We start from the raw sequence: 16,660 nt of genomic DNA, 5'->3' as shown, positions 1-16,660 counted from the left end.
CTGCAGTGATTTTCCAGCTCCATAATTCATAGCCCAAAGATGTCGGATTAATTCTTAGCATGTGTAATATAACAGAGAATGAGAATTACACACCGTTTCTTTTGCTCCTCTCTTCCTTTATAGAAGTATCGATAGAGTATTAGAAGATGCACCCATAGGTCCATGATAGATAATGAAATGTGCCCTTCGTATGTTGACAGAACTTAAATGCAGATTGGAAGGTTTTCATATTACTGTCATTTGCAGATTTTTCCGTATTCAGTGAAGCATTAACCTTTGAACATGTTCCTGCACTGGCTGTATCTCCTCATATATAGGAATATCTGCTTATTATTACCATCGTCTATGTTGATTAAATGGATCAGTAGTGGTATTTAAATTAAAGGTGACACTTTACAAGATAATATCATAAAAAACAATTTATAAAGGTAATAATTTATAAGTTTTATGGAGGGGAAGATTGTTGGTGAATAATTTGTTTTGTTACTCATCTGAAGCTGAGATATGACCTTTGTAGAATTGGAACATAGCATGTTTAAATTTATTATAAAGGTGTATGTATGGGCCACTTTTTATAATAAATGTACGCTTTCTGTGTCTTTTTTAAAGCTTGAAACCTCTTAAAAGCTTGTGTTTTTTTGCAGTGTAATTGTATGGACAAGGGCGTCCATTACATTTTTTTTTATTTATTTTATGTTCCACATGCAAAATCAACTCAAGTGATTAGGAATTTTAGGGTGAACTGTTTTTCAACTCTTGTTCCCTGTGCACATCTTAAAATTGTAAAATTGAAAAGATGCAAACTTCCAAAAAAAATAAAAAATGCTTGACTTCTCAGTTTTAAACAAAGATCTTGGTTCTATCCAATAATCAATTCCTACAGAATTTGATCAGTTTTACGTTAAAAGATGTATTCAAAATCCTCATACTCCAAACCATTCATTAAAAGATACCATCATGGGATGCAAAGTGCCTCAGGTCTCTTTACTCATGCATGTGCTTGCAAATTTGAAGAACATCAGAGAGGCAGGACTGAAGCACTAATCTGCCTAAGAGCTTCAACTTGATTAGCCACTAGAGACCGAGAAAGAGAGAGAGGTGTATGTGTGTGTATGTGTGTGTGTGTGTGTGTGTGTGTGCTGTGCTAATTTTGACAAATCCACTCAGAGTGGGTTGGGGCTTAATTATGGCATGCTCAATATTGTGGATGAGCTGATTTCTCATGTATTTGACAGATAGCATTAGTGATAGCATAGCCAGAAACACGCACCCTGCTGCCTGCACCTGCTTTATCACTAGACATATATCAACGCCCCATCAGGTTTCTCTCTGAATTATGAAATTCAGTTATCAGTGCCCACAGATTTACAAACTGTACCCTCATTTAAACAATCAGTGCTCACAGATTTGTAAGCATTACCTCAATTTTGTCATTTGTGCCCACAGGTTTATAAACTGCACCCACTGCTTTCTAGAAAGGTCACTGAGTTAAGGAATCTGTGTGGTTCAGAAATCTTCTCCTTAGGTGCCCTAGAAGAGCTCTGTACTTTCATAAAAATGACGTTATTTTTAATGTCATTAAAAAAATAATATTGCCTAAATTATGCTTTTGGGAATGCAGAGATGCAGAGGGTCCACTGAAGGTTTGGGCAAAAAAGAAACACAATTATAAATTGTATTTTTAATTCCAGATATATTTTTTTTGATGATATTGCATATAAAAACTATTTAGTGGACAAACTGCAGTTGAACAGTAAGCCATGACCTACTCTCAACCATAATTGAACTCGTCTCTGCCTCAGTGTCTCTCTCATCTCTGACTGATATTGAAAACAGTTTGATTGGCCCTCGGGCATTTGTATGTTCACGTGAACTTTGATTGTGTTTTCACAGAACATGCAGCTACCGTAGCTAAACACAGTTACTCCACTGAATAAATCAGCAGCGCCTGCCATGACAATCTATTTCCATCATTAATAACCAGACACAGACAATTAGTTTGTTAAAGCCTGCTGGTTGTGCCTTTGTGGTTTTTTCCTCTTATTTTTCATTAGTTGCATAATTACTCAAAGTGCCTCTTTTTAATGTAATATCCTATAAGGTGATTTTATCCAATTAGCTTTTGAATTATTTAACACTTCCTCTTTCTGGCTGTAATTAAGGCCATCCCACTGTTGTTTCTCTTGACATTCATGTTCGCTTTCACTCTTAAACTACTTTCTTTCTCTCTCTATTTTGCTGTTATTTTGAAATATATATGCCCACCCCCTCTACATCTCTCTCTCTCTCTCTCTCTCTCTCTCTCAAACACACACACACACACACACACACTCAGCCTTTTTAGATGCTTCTCAATCTCATTCACTGGGTTTAATCAAAAAAGCTCATTCAAACTCACGTCACAACATCTATCTATCATTCTATCTGTCTATAATTCTGTAGTTCTGTCTATCATTGTATCTACTGTATCTGTTTTTCTATCTAGCATTCTGTTGCTTCATGTAACATTCTTTCGTTCTATCTATTGTTCTATCTTTCATTCGGTTGTTCTGTCTTTTCTTTCAGTCATTCTATCGCTCTATCTATATCTTTGTCATTCTAATTATCTTTCTGTTTATTGTTCTGTATTGTTCTATCTTCTATCATTCTATTGATCTTTCATTCTATCATTCTTTCGTTCAATCTCCCGTTCTGTCTGTAATTCTATCTATATCTCTCATTCAATTGTTTCATTCTATCTTTCATTCTTTCTATCGGTTTGTCCTTCTTTCTGTCGTTCTATCTGTCTGTCTTGCATAGATGTCTAAACAGTTTGAAGTAAAATGGATTGTTTTCCCTCCTCAGTGCAATCCTCCTTTAGTGGTCTCTGATCTCGTTGAAGATGTTAAAGATGGAGTGATGCTGCTAGCTCTTCTTGAAGTCCTGTCTGGTCACAAACTGGTAAGCTAAATGTACTTTAGGTTGTTTTGGTATTTGATTTTTCCTTTGTTATTTTAAGTTACTTAACAGCTGTACAGGTAGCATTTACTGTATCAAGCATCATTGATCCCAGTTAGACTTCAATTTCTGTAATATACAGATGAATACGCTCACTCTCAGTGAACAATCCCATAAGGCTAGTGGTGCCTCAGGTCTTTGCAGTACTGTAACAATCAATATACCAAGTGGCAGATGGCCCTTTGATTTTTTTTTTGATTTTTTACTTTTCACTCTTGCAATCTATTTGGTGTCATCTTTGTATTCTCCGTCTCTCTGTAACATGTATAACTAGCCTGCTTGTCTGCTTTCTTGCTGTTTCTTTCTTCACATATCTTGCTGGTTATTAACATGTTCCTCTGTTTATCACTGTTTTCCTTTTGTCTGCTGTGCTATCTTCTCCCATCTGACAGCCATGCGAACAGGGCCGCAAGCTGAGGAGGATCCACTGGGTTGCTAACGTGGGAAGAGCGCTGAAGTTTCTGGAGAGCAGGAGGGTAAGGCTATCCATTCCCAGAGTGCTTTGCTCAGGTGTACAGCTCCAGGTCATAACCACTCAGTCTGACCTACACAACCTCTTCCTGCTCAGCTCTGATACTGCTCTCTTGCTTTACAGCACTGTCTCACAAGAGACAAAGGAAAACCCTGTTCTTCATTTCTTTTTTAATTCTCATTCTGAACAAGAAATAGTTTCATTCAAATCATCAGTAAATTAAGGATTTATTGATTAATTAGAACTTGCTGCATGGCTCAGAATAGATTTATGAGGTGATGTTGACACATCAGGCTGAAATCATTCTCCTTATTGAGGTTTAGCCCTGAGTCAGCTTATTTTAAATCTGTCTCTGGTGCCTCACATGTGGAGATGAACTTCCCTCATAGATTCCTTCTGTCTGTCTGTGGCTGCCAAAGCTGAACAAATAATGGACCAAAGAATGTACAGTCAGTAGGTACATGTATTCATACTGAAAATATTTGGTAGTGGTCTTTCGGTTCTGTACATATGTGTGCCAAACAAATACAGTTTCATTTTAACCACTGCATGACCGGAACATCATTGGTAAATTCCAGTTTTATATATTGTTACTTAACGTTTTTTGTTTCAAGTAAGTGGATTGTTATGACTGTGTGTGTGTACTTTTGCATGAATTTTTCAACTTAATCTATGTGTGTTTATAACAATGGGTGCCTGTGTGCAGTATACACCTGGTCTGTCACTGAAGGGTTTTAGGTTATCTCAGAGCTGAGGTTTCTTATCACCTGTCCTTCAGATGATGCTGGGACACACTTTTGGTAACAGCGTGTAATGAGCTCTATTCTTCTTTCTCTGTCTTTCACCCCTTTGCTTCGTCACCCTTTCAGTCGGCCTACAGAGGATCTCCGGTTAGTGTGTGACCTTTCTTTAGTCTATAATGTCTATGTTTGACATTATCACTTTCTGAAACAGGATCTCTCCAAATGTAACCGTGAATTAAGAATTGACTTGTCATAGCTATATAAGCATCCTAAAAATTAAAATCCTGTATGACTTGCTGTCATTCAAGGAATACAAAAAGAGCTCTTCTCTTTATTGAAAGTGGATCGTGATCATATATTATGTTATATTGTGTTATATTAGTATAATTTAAATACTATTTTAGCATGTATTCATATTTGAATGAGCTTTACAGTTTTCATTTGAATGTAAATGAATAAATGATAACAGTTTTTCATTTTTGTTAATTTATTTTTGCTTGACAGATTAAACTAGTAAACATCAACACAACAGATGTGGTAGACGGCAGACCTTCGATTGTGCTGGGGTTAATATGGACCATCATCTTATATTTCCAGGTAAAAATAGTAGAGAGGAAATATTTTAAATCCCATAAATATTTCATTTTTCCACAATAATAGCTTTACGCTTCTATAATTTCTCTAAATCATAAAGTAGTTACAAATAGTAAAATTTTTATCACTTGTTGTTCAGATAGAGGAGCTCACCAGTCATCTACCAGCCGTACAACCACAGTGTAGCAGCAATTCATCAGTAGAAAGCTCCAACAGCACTGAGACCAGCAGCCCACCTGTCAAACGCAAGCCCCGCCTTTCTTTTCAGGGCGGGGCCAAGAGAGCCCTGCTCAAATGGGTCCAGACCACAGCAACAAAGTAAGAACTTTTTTGTTAATACATGCCTGTGCAAGGTCCCGAATCTATATATTGTTCTTTGTCCTTGTAGTCCCGTTTCCCTAACTAAAGCATATGACTGCATTCTTCCTGGGGTTTTAACATAATGTACATACTTACACATGTGTTTACACGAGATTGGGTCTGGATGTGAAGGACTTTGGCCCCAGCTGGCGCACAGGGATGGTTTTTCACGCTGTCATCTTTGCTTTGCGACCCCATCTTGTTAATATGGAACGTGTTTGGAGGAGACCCAACAGGTATAACCTAGAAGATGCCTTCTCATTGGCTGAGAGAGAACTGGGTGTCCCGCAATTGCTTGACCCTGAAGGTGATACCAATCATAAAGAAAAACAGAATTATTTTTTTTTTTACTTAAAAGAGAAAATACAGTGTTTAGGGTGTTGGTCCAATTCATAACTAGAGATTTTAATGCAGAGTCTGTTTTTGATGTAAATTCATAGTAACAGACAGACACAGTTTTTTTTTTCTATGCTGTGTATTTTCAAATTGTGTTGCACGAGGCTCTAATTGCCAAATGCTTAAATTCTAATAAGCAGTATGCCTCTCACAGAGGAAATTAATTTTTAATGGAGGGGTTAAGTCTTCGACCCCCTAGATGACATCTGAGCTTCCTCATGCTTCCCACAGGAGTCTGACAAATGAATTTTGACATTTAAATGATAAGTGACCCATTAGCCACGGTAAAGCTGACAGAACAGATTGTGAATGGTAAGTCAGCGGTAAGGAACATTGTCAGCCATGGCTCTTTTGTAAAGGTAACCATCAGTGAAGCCTTTGTCAGACTATAAACTTCCCAGTGTCCCAGTGTAGTGGAGTTTGAGACCAAACATTTAAAGCAAATAAAGATTAAAAATTCTGCACTTTTTCTTGGTATAGCATCATCAAAAGTTGTGATTACCACTTGGTGCAATTTTCAAAATAAACCAAAAAACAAATTGTGCATACTATCATTGAAATTTGAGTAGGTCATTTCATGGTGTGTTAAAACGAAATGATACTGCATGAATGCACAAAACAGGAGACTAGAGGCAAAGCTAAAAGGAAATGACGGTGACTGAAAAGTCAATCAAATTCAATTCGCAACAGAACAATGACTCACAAAAAATGTAGACAAAAGAGGATAACAAACCATATTTTTGAGAAGAAAGGAAGCTTTTGAATAGGGTTCGTTATTACGGGCCTCATTTGAAACACAGGGTGTTCATTGCAAAACCTATATTTTATTTACATTAAATTGTAATCTTCCTTAATGTGATTTAGATGTGGATGTGGATAAGCCAGATGAGAAGTCCATCATGACATATGTGACACAGTTTCTGAAGCATCACCCAGACAGCCAAGAGACAGAGATTGGAGATCAAGAGGAGGTGCTATAAATATTTCTCATCCTACAACCAGACTTTAACCAGCTCTCCATTCACTGTATGTCTCATGGTTTGATACCTAGACTCTTTACTCTGTTTTTTAAACGACCATTATTAAAATTCTTATTTGTTGATTCACTTCTATCTACTGACCATTTTCTTACACCGTATTTCTCTCTTTATACTCCTCCCTCTGTTTTGTCCACTAATGTCTTGTTGTTTACATTCATTCCTTTTCTGTCTCAAGTTTTATCTTGCTCCTCGAGCCATTGAGGAAAAGAGGTGTGTTTGCATGTAAAAACCACATTATGCCTGCTTTGACTGCTCGGCCACAATTTCAACCTGCTGCTGCTGCTGCTGTGCTATGTAGTTTAAAATCTTTTTAGTAGTATATTGCCTTCCTTTTCATCATGAGCAGCACGGATGCTTTGTGGATCAGGTTTAATAATCTTGGGCATTGTACGCCTTTGATATGCCCATTATAATTTTACTCCCTTTACTATTATATTTGCATTACAACTGGGGCATTGGGTGAAATTTACATGACAATAACGATCTTTGGCTTTGCGCTGATACCGATAGCCTGATGATTAGCATCAATAGCAGTCTTTGAAGAATAATAATAGTTCATAACCACGTTGAAGCGCTAAACTGATCCTGTCACCACCTGGTCCTTTTGTGGAAACCATTAGTTCCCTCATACCACCGTCTGCGCGTGTTTCAAAGTCACTGCAGTTTGAAGCATTTTCAACTCTTTGTTGTACATTTAAACGAATATTGTATTTTTTGAATATTGTAGGTTTTAATATTCCAGGGCATTGAATGCCTGTTATGGTATTCCTTTTTTCTGGGAGGTGGGGAGGAGAACACGCGCCAGACATTGGCAAGGTCATGATATAATCATTTCGATGACCCAAAGGCATTGCCTCATGGAGGAGGCCAAAATGTCTGAGCATCAGAAGAATAGGCCTAATTTCATTAGAATTAGCTGAACAGTGCTTTCAGTTTCTTGTTCTTTCTCCTAATTCACAATAGGGAGGGTAAATGTGTGTAAAATGATTAGTATCTCCCCTCAGAGCTGATTTCTTGCTCCCCCGTGGAGAGGTTTGGGGCAGATCCACACAATGGAGGAGAAGAACTCTGCAAACAGCAGGAGCACAAAGTCTGCGGTGGATTTATAAATGTGGCATTAGTGATGCATGTTCGAACTGCAAACTTGTATTGAGTTGGGGGTTTAAAGTGCATTAAATTACTTTTGTTAAGGGAATGATGAGTGTAGAGCTCCCCAAGCGCCTTAAATCTGTGCAAATGTTTGCTTTTTGTCTTGTTTCTACAATCTTAACTAAGTCAGCACTCATTTTTTTCTCGCAGAAGGAGCAGCGTAAGACACTGAGGGAGCTGAAAGTGTGGGCAGATCAGTTGGAGAGAGAGAGATTGTGCTCAAGATCAGAGGAACGGAGGAAGTCCTGTTATGCAGTACCAGGTGAGCTCAGGGTGTCAGTCAGAGCCTGTAGGGCTGGAAGTGTTATTTAGACAACATATGATATCAATTGGATGCCTGACAAAAACTTATTGAGTGGTCAAATGGCCACTGTTAATAGCAATATCCAAGAAAGCAGAAATACTGATATGCAGTAGGGTTCAAAAATCTAGACTTTTAGTAAAAATGCTTCTATTTTTTATTTTTTAATGTCATTTAATACAACTGTTTTCATTATAAATCATGTTATAAATAGCTGGAAGTTGACTAACATGAAATTCATATTTTCTTACAAATTACTATTTCTTGCAAAGAAAAAATGACTCTTATGAACCGAATCAGACTCATTCAGTCAGCAAATAGTTTAGAGCCATTACTGTATTTACAAATAAATCCCTCACTAAATGCTAATACTTTTTTGGTTATGTCTGAACTTATTTTGAACTGAACTGCTTTTGAATAACCATCTATATCAAGCTATGCTGTACCTTATTAGCTAAAAAGCTAGAGAAATAAAATCAGCATATTAGAATGATTTCTGAAGGATCATGTGACACTCAAGATTGGAGTAATGGCTGCTTTAATTCAGCTTTGCAGTCACAGGAATAATAATAATAATTCTTTTTCAGATAGAAAACAATTGTTAAATTGTGATAATTGTGATACAATATTGCTGTTTTGCTCGTTTGCAAAAGATGAAAACATTTTGTTGACCCCAAACTTTTAACCAGTAGTATATGTTGTCAGTCATGATTTGAGATTTGAAATTTTCACTGTGGTCTCAGATTTTGGGCAACACTGTGTGTCTACTCATCATAATTCATATGACAATATGTAATAAAAATGTAAAAATGTGAAACCTATCCCAGACAAAACACTGGTTGCTTAAAACTCAGCACACTCCCACATACGCATGCAGATGATGCTAATATACATTACAGCTGAGAGCTGTCATTGCTCTCATAATCATTGGCACTACACACTAGTGAGCGGGGTCTGTTGCTTCTATAGCGCCCACAGACATGTTTTATATTCAGAAGAACCAGAGCTCTAGCAGGGACCGCACTGCTAGAGAGAAAGTGGAAAATTGGAGTCCATTATTGCATGAATACATGCATGTGCAATTTGGCTGTTTAAAATATTTTCAGCTTTTGGCATGTCTCTCTTTTTCTCTTTCTCTTGCTTTGTAATTTTTTGGACAGGCTGTGTTATCTTGCTGTCTTTCTCATTTTAGCATTACATTGGACATTATTTGAATATTCAGATATTCAGGAAATTGAATTCCCTGTAGTTCTCTCTTTCTTTCTTTCATTCAATCTCTCTCTCTTTCTCTCAGACATTCAAGCATTATCGTGTTCAGTCTGAGGTGCAGAAAAGACAAGTGGAAACATGCATTCAGTCCAGTCAGAAGATGACAAACAGGCCTGGGAGAGACTGTCTGCAAGGGTCAGATACACCATAGATTTTTATTATATATGAAGTTAATCATATACATAGACTGGCCCTAATCCTAGTCCATTCACTTTATTTATTAATCAATTAATAAGTTTTACCTTTGAGGATATTCACAGTTTTTTTAAATACAATTTATTATTTGTATTTTTCTTGCTGCAGCTTTTGGATTGGCATCCACAGCTGGATAGTGGTTTGCCTCATCCTCTGGGTGAAGTCGGAGTGTGGTTACATCAGGCAGAGAAGATCCTTCGACAGGAGCTAGTCCCTCAGCAAGCTCATGATGAGCACGCCACAGCAATTCACAAAAAGCGACTACATGACCAGGTAAAATAGGATGAGGAAGTCTGCATTTGTTTGGATTAATGTGTAAAGTGTAATGGAGAATGAATGAATGAATGAGAATCCATTACTGAGTATTACCAAAACTACCAAAACCTTCACATTCTTACTTTAACATGAATCCTGAGTTTTGCATTTATCTGTATTGTTGTGTAGCAGATCTTAAGGCTTCTTGAAAGGCAGAAGCAGACCATGCAGTTAATACACAGAGACAGATGTGATAATATTAATGTCCCCATTCCCATGGAACAACTGCAAGACATGGCAGAGAGGTAAACATCATAACAGATAACCTCAAAAATATATAAAGAGATATTATATTATATTATATTATATTATATTATATTATATTATATTATATTATATTATATTATATTATATTATATTATATTATATTATAAACCTGTTTTTATTTAACTGCTTTCAGATTAAATTACATATCTACCTCCTCCCACGTTCACTTGAGCAAACTGGAATTCTGGGAGTCAAAATACTCTATGCTGGCATTTTTGACACTAACTGTGTCCAAGCTAAAATCCCGGATCATTAAATACGACTGACTGGAATCATTGGAGCTTTTGCTACAAAGCTATGGTGTAAGTTTACAGGCCAGAAGGATTCTATAAAAAATAATTTTGTATTTCAAACATAGAGAAGCCCATTATCACATTCAGTAGATCCTGGGATATGTTAAAGATGCTTATTTCTTTAATCTTGGCTCAGCAGTTAAATGATCTGATATTTACTTTTGTTTATTCTCTGCTTCTCTAGGCTTTTGTGGAGAGGCAGCAGTTCTTTGAGAAGTATGAATCCAGCCACCAGGCTCTTATAAACGCTTCTGAGCTCTACATTAAGACAGACAGCTCAGGTCTGCTTTAATATAAATAATTGTGTGTTTTCTGTAAACTTACTTTATGCCTGTGGTTATGCTAAATTGTAGTTTGGTAACAGCACTACAACTTTTTAGCAATGATTTTGCAGGTTTATTGTGGTTTCACTTCTTTTTCTCATCACTTTATGAGAATCATCAAATATAGCAAAATATGTTTTTCGGAATTTTAGAAGAAAGCACACAGGGAAGCCCACACAAGATTTGTGTCCCGGGCCTCATGAATTTTAGCAGTAGTGGAGCCTTGCGGGAATAAAAAAAATATGTATAATGTAAAAATCTGATAAAGGCACAGTTTTTTAAGATAATGCTTCACATTTCACCAACTCTGTGTCCAGAGGGCAGACTGGAAGCAACTTTCACAGTTTAATCCTTGTGGACTCAGTAGTCAGTCAGTCTGCGCCTGTAGCATCTTCCTGCTCTCTCTCTCTCTCTCTCTGTTTCATTCTTGCTCTTTTCCTTTTGGTTTTTCTTTATCGTTCTACGCTCATGTCCCTCTCCTCGGGCCACTGGTAAATGAGGTTTTCCCAGGCACAGAGCTCAAAAGGGAATTCCAGTCTATTATTGCAGATACTATATTCTGATTGGGTTTCTCTGGGCAATAGACTGCCAACATGTTGCTTTGTTCATGCCTAAGGCAATCTCAAAATAGAGGTGGTCTTTGTGTTATATATCTGAAGTGTGATTGGAAGATCACAAAATACATATCCCAGAAGCCAATCACATCTTATCCGTGTGATTTAGTGCAGTGGTTCTCAACTGGTGGATCGCAACACAAAACTGAGTCATGGGTCTGTCCTAAAAGCATTTAAGATGTTATATCCTGTTATAATATAGAAATAAATCAAATATTATATAAAGATAAGTTTAATATTATTTCAGATTTAAACTTAAATAATCTAATTAAAATGAGAAATGTTGCTTTTGCACCTAAGTAAAATAACAATTTGAAGTTGAAGCATTAAAATAAAGATAAATAAAAATGTAAATGATAATTCACTTTTAAAAGGGAAGGATAAAATCTTGTTGTTGATGCCAAGGAGTATTTATTAGTGCTTTCTTGAATCTGCTTTTAAATGTGCATGTTTTAATGTTTTAGTTGAGGGAGTTGTGAAGCTCTTTCTGCGAGAGGTGTCTGATCAGTGGAGGAGTTTTTGGGTGGAGGTGCGAAGCGTAAGGTCTATGCTGGAGCAAGTGCAGTGTAACTGGCTGAGGTACAACAGTTGCGTGGCCTCATTGCAGGCCTGGCTGGAGGACGCTCAGGGGGCTCTCAGACAACCCGAGAACAAACGGGTGAGACATCCACATACTGTAGATGCAGGCAAGTCTATGAAAATAACTAGTAGGGTTGTTTTATAATGCATTCATATTCTCTCTTGTTCTGCTAGGAGTTTTTTCGTAATCTTACGCACTGGATGGACCAGCACGCTGCTATGAATGATGCAGGAAACTTTCTGATCGAGACTTGTAATGAAATGGTGACATTTGATATAAAGCATCAGCTCCTGCTTCTTAATGGAAGATGGAGGGAACTATTTCTGAAGGTCAAACAGGTAAACAAGCTTGTGCAAATCTTAAAGACAAGAAATTTGTCAGGTTAAAGAGAGGGTTCAGCCTAAAATCGAAATACTTTAAATTTATTCCTTTGTTTCTTTCTTCAGTGTCAGAACTACTATAAAAGGTTAATTTTGTGTCAGAGGAAAGAAAGACATGTGGAGTAAATTTGTTTTAAAGTTAACTCTTCTTTTAATTCTCGAGTCTGTTTTGCTCTCTCCAAAGTATACTCGTCTTCCTGAGACTCATAAGGTGAGGATGCACCAGGATGTCAGCTTAGACATACAAGAGATTCTGGACACTTCCATTACCAAACTTTCCTCACCACTTCAGGTGTCATTATTGGATGTTTAAGCCTTTATGCAGGATGTTGAGGTTTCAAAATTCAATTTATTTGGAGTGTATTGTTATACTGTTTATGACATTTTTTGCTCTGATGATATATTGCATGGTTAAACTCTTTTACTGTTTTCTCAGGATGTTCCTGTTGCAGTGGCCAGTGAATGGAACATAGAGGCTGTAGAGCAGTTGAAGGAGGAGGTGATCCAGACACAGGAGAACAGGAGAATACTGATTGCAGAGAATGTAACAGAGGCCAAACAGCTGCTCCTTATTCACCTGGTAGAGTTCCTTTTGTTGACACACATAATGCAATAGACACAATGAATCTGCTCATCAATTGTATTTGCTAATCTGATTGCTGTGAATCATGCATGATAGTCCAAGGGAGGAATCTGAGAATCATTTATTTTATTTTTATGTTCCCTTTCCTTTTCCTTTCTCACTCTTGTATGTCATACCCTTTCATGGTGTGTATACATGGTAAAATATGAAAACCCAGCAAAAAAAAGAGACAGATCTCCATTCTCAAAGTAATTTCTGTAAAGAAGACCGGGCAGCTCAGGAGAAACACCTGAGGTAACGCTTTCAATCAAAAAGTGATATTTACACATAGGCCATATTAACGTTTGTTTTAAATTAGCACTAGGTGCCAGATTAACACCAATAACTTGGAGGTATCTGTAAGTGTTCTCTAATTTTGATCAGAGATCTTTTTCAAATATCTAATTTGAGTTTTTATACTGCACTTCAGAATACAGTTAATTTATGAAATATGCTTAAAACTGCCCTTTTACTCCTGATTTAGGAAATTTTGGAAATTGGAAGTTGTTGTCTAATTTTGATCTTCAATGTCTTTACCAAATATTATTATTATTAAATTGTAACTATCAATTATAATTTTATATTACATATAATTAACACTAGTTAAACTTTTTAGTTTACATTTTTCTAGTTATGCCAAGCTTTAAACCGTATTGTAAAAATCCTTGTACTTAATCCTTATCCAGTAATCACAAACAACTGGAAAAGTCATGGTGACTTTGTCCTTGGAATCAAAAAGACCTTAAAATGCTCTTCTCTTCAGAGGGCCGAGCTTGTTTTCAGCAGACAATCATTACTGTTTGGCTATTATTTGAGTGCATACTTACTGTTTGTGCATAAAGTGTAAGCCGGTAATGCAACGTGGAAAAACTGCAAAAAATTTAATCACTCAGATTACTTGCAGTTGGTTTCACCTTTTCAACAATTAGTGGTGAAATGGTACAGAAATGTGTGATTCTCATTTGTCATTAGGTCACTGTGAGTGCATGGCAGGAGTTTGACGTGGAGAAAGAGGCCATCTGGCAGTTTGTGTGTCTGAGTCCTGTCCTGCAGAGGGAACTCATCTTCAGCAGCATGGACAACTTCAAGATTGAAATGAAAAGTTTTAAAGTGAGATTCCTTTATGAACTTTGGGCTTTTGAACAATACTCATATCTGTGTGTTTGTTTAGGAGCTTTATGAGCAGGGTAAGATGTTTGCTGTTAGAGCTGAGTCCCTGATGAAGGCAGCAGATATTAAACTTGGTCCTCAGAATCAGTCTTTACTACAGGGTCAGGCCCAGTCCACAAAAGAGAGACTACAGGAGATACAGGCCAGCCTCCGCAAAATGTAAGACCGGTTTAAGTCAGTATGTCTTTTTCTACTGTACATACTTGTAATGTACAGTTTAAGAGAATTTCATTTTCAATTATGTCAGGTTGAAGTAGTCTTTAACAACGGTTCACGGTGTGTGTGTGTGTTCACTGCTGTGTGTGTGCACTTTGGATGGGTTAAATGCAGAGCATGAATTCTGAGTATGGGTTACCATACTTGGCTGCATGTTACGTCACTTTTAAAGTATATTTCAGCTGTATACTTCAACCATATTTCATGACATTACATACAAACATTGCATGCATTTCACAAGTGGTGCTCCTTTCCTGATTGTCTCTGTTCCAATAGCATGTCAGATCTGGAGATGATGCACAGGTGGTGGCAAGGTTTCAGCCGTGAGTCTGAGGCTTTCTTCTCTTGGGTCTGTGGAAGTAAGAAGGAGCTTGAAGCTTTCAGCAGAACCTCTGCCAACCTGGATGAGCAGATACACACTGTGGAGGTAAACCGAGATGATGGATGTTGTAAACCTGGATCAGAAGACTGCAACTTAATAAACATAACCAAATTAACCAGACAACAAGATAGGTTTCATTTAGCGCTCAGTGAATGATGTCTCTGCATTGTTTTCACTGCTTCTTAGATGCTGAAGAAGGGCTTAGAAGAAAAGATGGACGTCTTTAGTCGATTGGAGACAAGAGTTTAAGTTCGTAATTTATTTCATCACACCGAAGGAGGCAGGAGGAATTAAAGCAGGTCTGACACAGATTGGGAGATACCGGGAGGAGTTTAAGAGCATTGTGGAGCAACGAGAAGCAAAGTTCCACTCTAGCTTGAAAAATACAAAACAATTTATCCAAGATCTCAATGAGGTGACATAACATACAGTACAGTACGATCTGATTTATTATTTAAGCCATTTTAGATGTGTGTTACTTAATGTTTTCACGCATCTTAGGTGGAAGGTTTCCTGAATGGACTACAAGAAAAACTGAATGTACCAGTTAATTCCATCAGCAACAACAACATATAAAACTCTCCATGAACATATGGTAAGTATTACATATGTTTGGGAACAGACGACATAGAGACCAAAATAAAACTATCTCCGTATATACTGTACCATATTGACCAGTGGTGTCAAGCTCAAACTCGGGGCCACTAGCCAACAGCTTCAACAAATACCATTATTTATACTGTACAATCAATGCAATCTAATTTTGATGTAATTGTTAGAAATTCTTTAAATGGAAAATCACTTAAAATGTATAATAATCAGTTCACATGTACAGTCTGATATTTGTGAAAATGTATTCATTTTAATCTCAGAAAAATAAAATGAAGGATTTGTCGCAGCATGTCTGTTTGTTGCTGCCTCCTAAGATACAGCTTCAGTTCATTTTTGTTTAAGGGTTATAATAAGCCATGTAGAAAAAATAATATTGACTGCTGTTTAATAATCCTTAAGAGAGTAAGGAAGACCAAACCAAAATGCAGAAAGTAAAAATCTATTTGCAGACTGGATTAAAGGATAAACTATTTTTACTTGAAGAGTAGTAAGTAATAATCCCCATATTTGGCCTGAGGCCATTAGAATGAGACCCCTATTCAAGACCATATACAGTTACAATCATAATAACTTCTGCTTTAAAAAATCTGTTTATTAAAGGGCATTTGAGTCTGCTAGAGTAACATTGTATGTATGACACAAACTGTGTTTCCTCCGTTCTCAGTATGTAGTGCAGCATCTACAGCAGCTGGGGCCCAGGCTGACGTCTCTGAGTCTGGGCTGGAGGAGCCTGTCTGATGCCGGACAGCTGGAGAAAGCTGTGGCTGACCTTCAGCAAGCTCACAAATTACATACACAGCAAGCCACTGAAAAACAAACGAAACTGGAGAACCTGTTGACTCTGTGGCAAAGGCATGTGTTAAAATGTACATTAGTTACATAACGTGTCGGAAGAGGTCTTTGTTACACGATGTTTAATGCGATGTTTTGACTCTCTGGTTTTTAGATGTGAGAGAGATCTCTCACTTTTGCAGTCCTGGTTGAACAGGTGCGAATCTCTATGCAGTTCAGATTCTCCATACCTGACTGCAGACAATGTGAAGCTACACGGCCAGCTTCAGATGCTGCAGGTGAAGTCGGAGGTCATTTTAGGGATTTTCAACTCTCTTGGTTCCTTTTTTAAATTCCTGTTGTGTGAAAATGTGGGACTCTGTGTCTTTAATAGCAAATTATTATTTTTTTTCACATAATGTACAAGTACATGCAGTCAGAAGTTCCCTCTCAGGAGTCTTTGTTGGTAAAGTTTGGAGACTTGTGCAGAGTCTCTGTACTCTTCAGCTTCAAAGGAAAGGACCGCAGAGCTTAGAGATCTTCACTGTAACCTGGAGGAGAGGTGGTGTTCTCTCAGTACCTGTTTACCACACAGGTAA

General features: G+C 37.3%; 1 protein-coding gene and 1 pseudogene across 2 annotated transcripts in view; both read left to right on the top strand.

Annotated features, from left to right (window-relative positions):
* LOC127938715 (nesprin-1-like) overlaps positions 1 to 8,013 on the top strand; it is a 21,601-nt gene extending 13,588 nt beyond the window's left edge. Inside the window, exons 6-13 of one of the 2 annotated variants that reach the window (XM_052535536.1) lie at positions 2,845 to 2,940; positions 3,390 to 3,473; positions 4,339 to 4,359; positions 4,717 to 4,809; positions 4,946 to 5,125; positions 5,278 to 5,402; positions 6,427 to 6,533; positions 7,902 to 8,013. In XM_052535536.1, coding sequence (XP_052391496.1) covers positions 2,899 to 2,940; positions 3,390 to 3,473; positions 4,339 to 4,359; positions 4,717 to 4,809; positions 4,946 to 5,125; positions 5,278 to 5,402; positions 6,427 to 6,442 — 561 coding nt within the window. In that variant the 5' untranslated portion in view covers positions 2,845 to 2,898 and the 3' untranslated portion in view covers positions 6,443 to 6,533; positions 7,902 to 8,013. The remainder of the gene's footprint in view (positions 1 to 2,844; positions 2,941 to 3,389; positions 3,474 to 4,338; positions 4,360 to 4,716; positions 4,810 to 4,945; positions 5,126 to 5,277; positions 5,403 to 6,426; positions 6,534 to 7,901) is intronic. The other variant, XM_052535537.1, reaches the window with a different exon arrangement.
* LOC127938710 (nesprin-1-like) lies at positions 7,902 to 16,660 on the top strand (annotated as a pseudogene).

This window comes from Carassius gibelio, chromosome A20 (genome assembly GCF_023724105.1).
Source record: "Carassius gibelio isolate Cgi1373 ecotype wild population from Czech Republic chromosome A20, carGib1.2-hapl.c, whole genome shotgun sequence".
Lineage (NCBI taxonomy): Eukaryota > Metazoa > Chordata > Actinopteri > Cypriniformes > Cyprinidae > Carassius > Carassius gibelio.
Note: the sequence above shows the minus strand (reverse complement) of the source record. Positions and strands in the feature narration are given on the sequence as shown.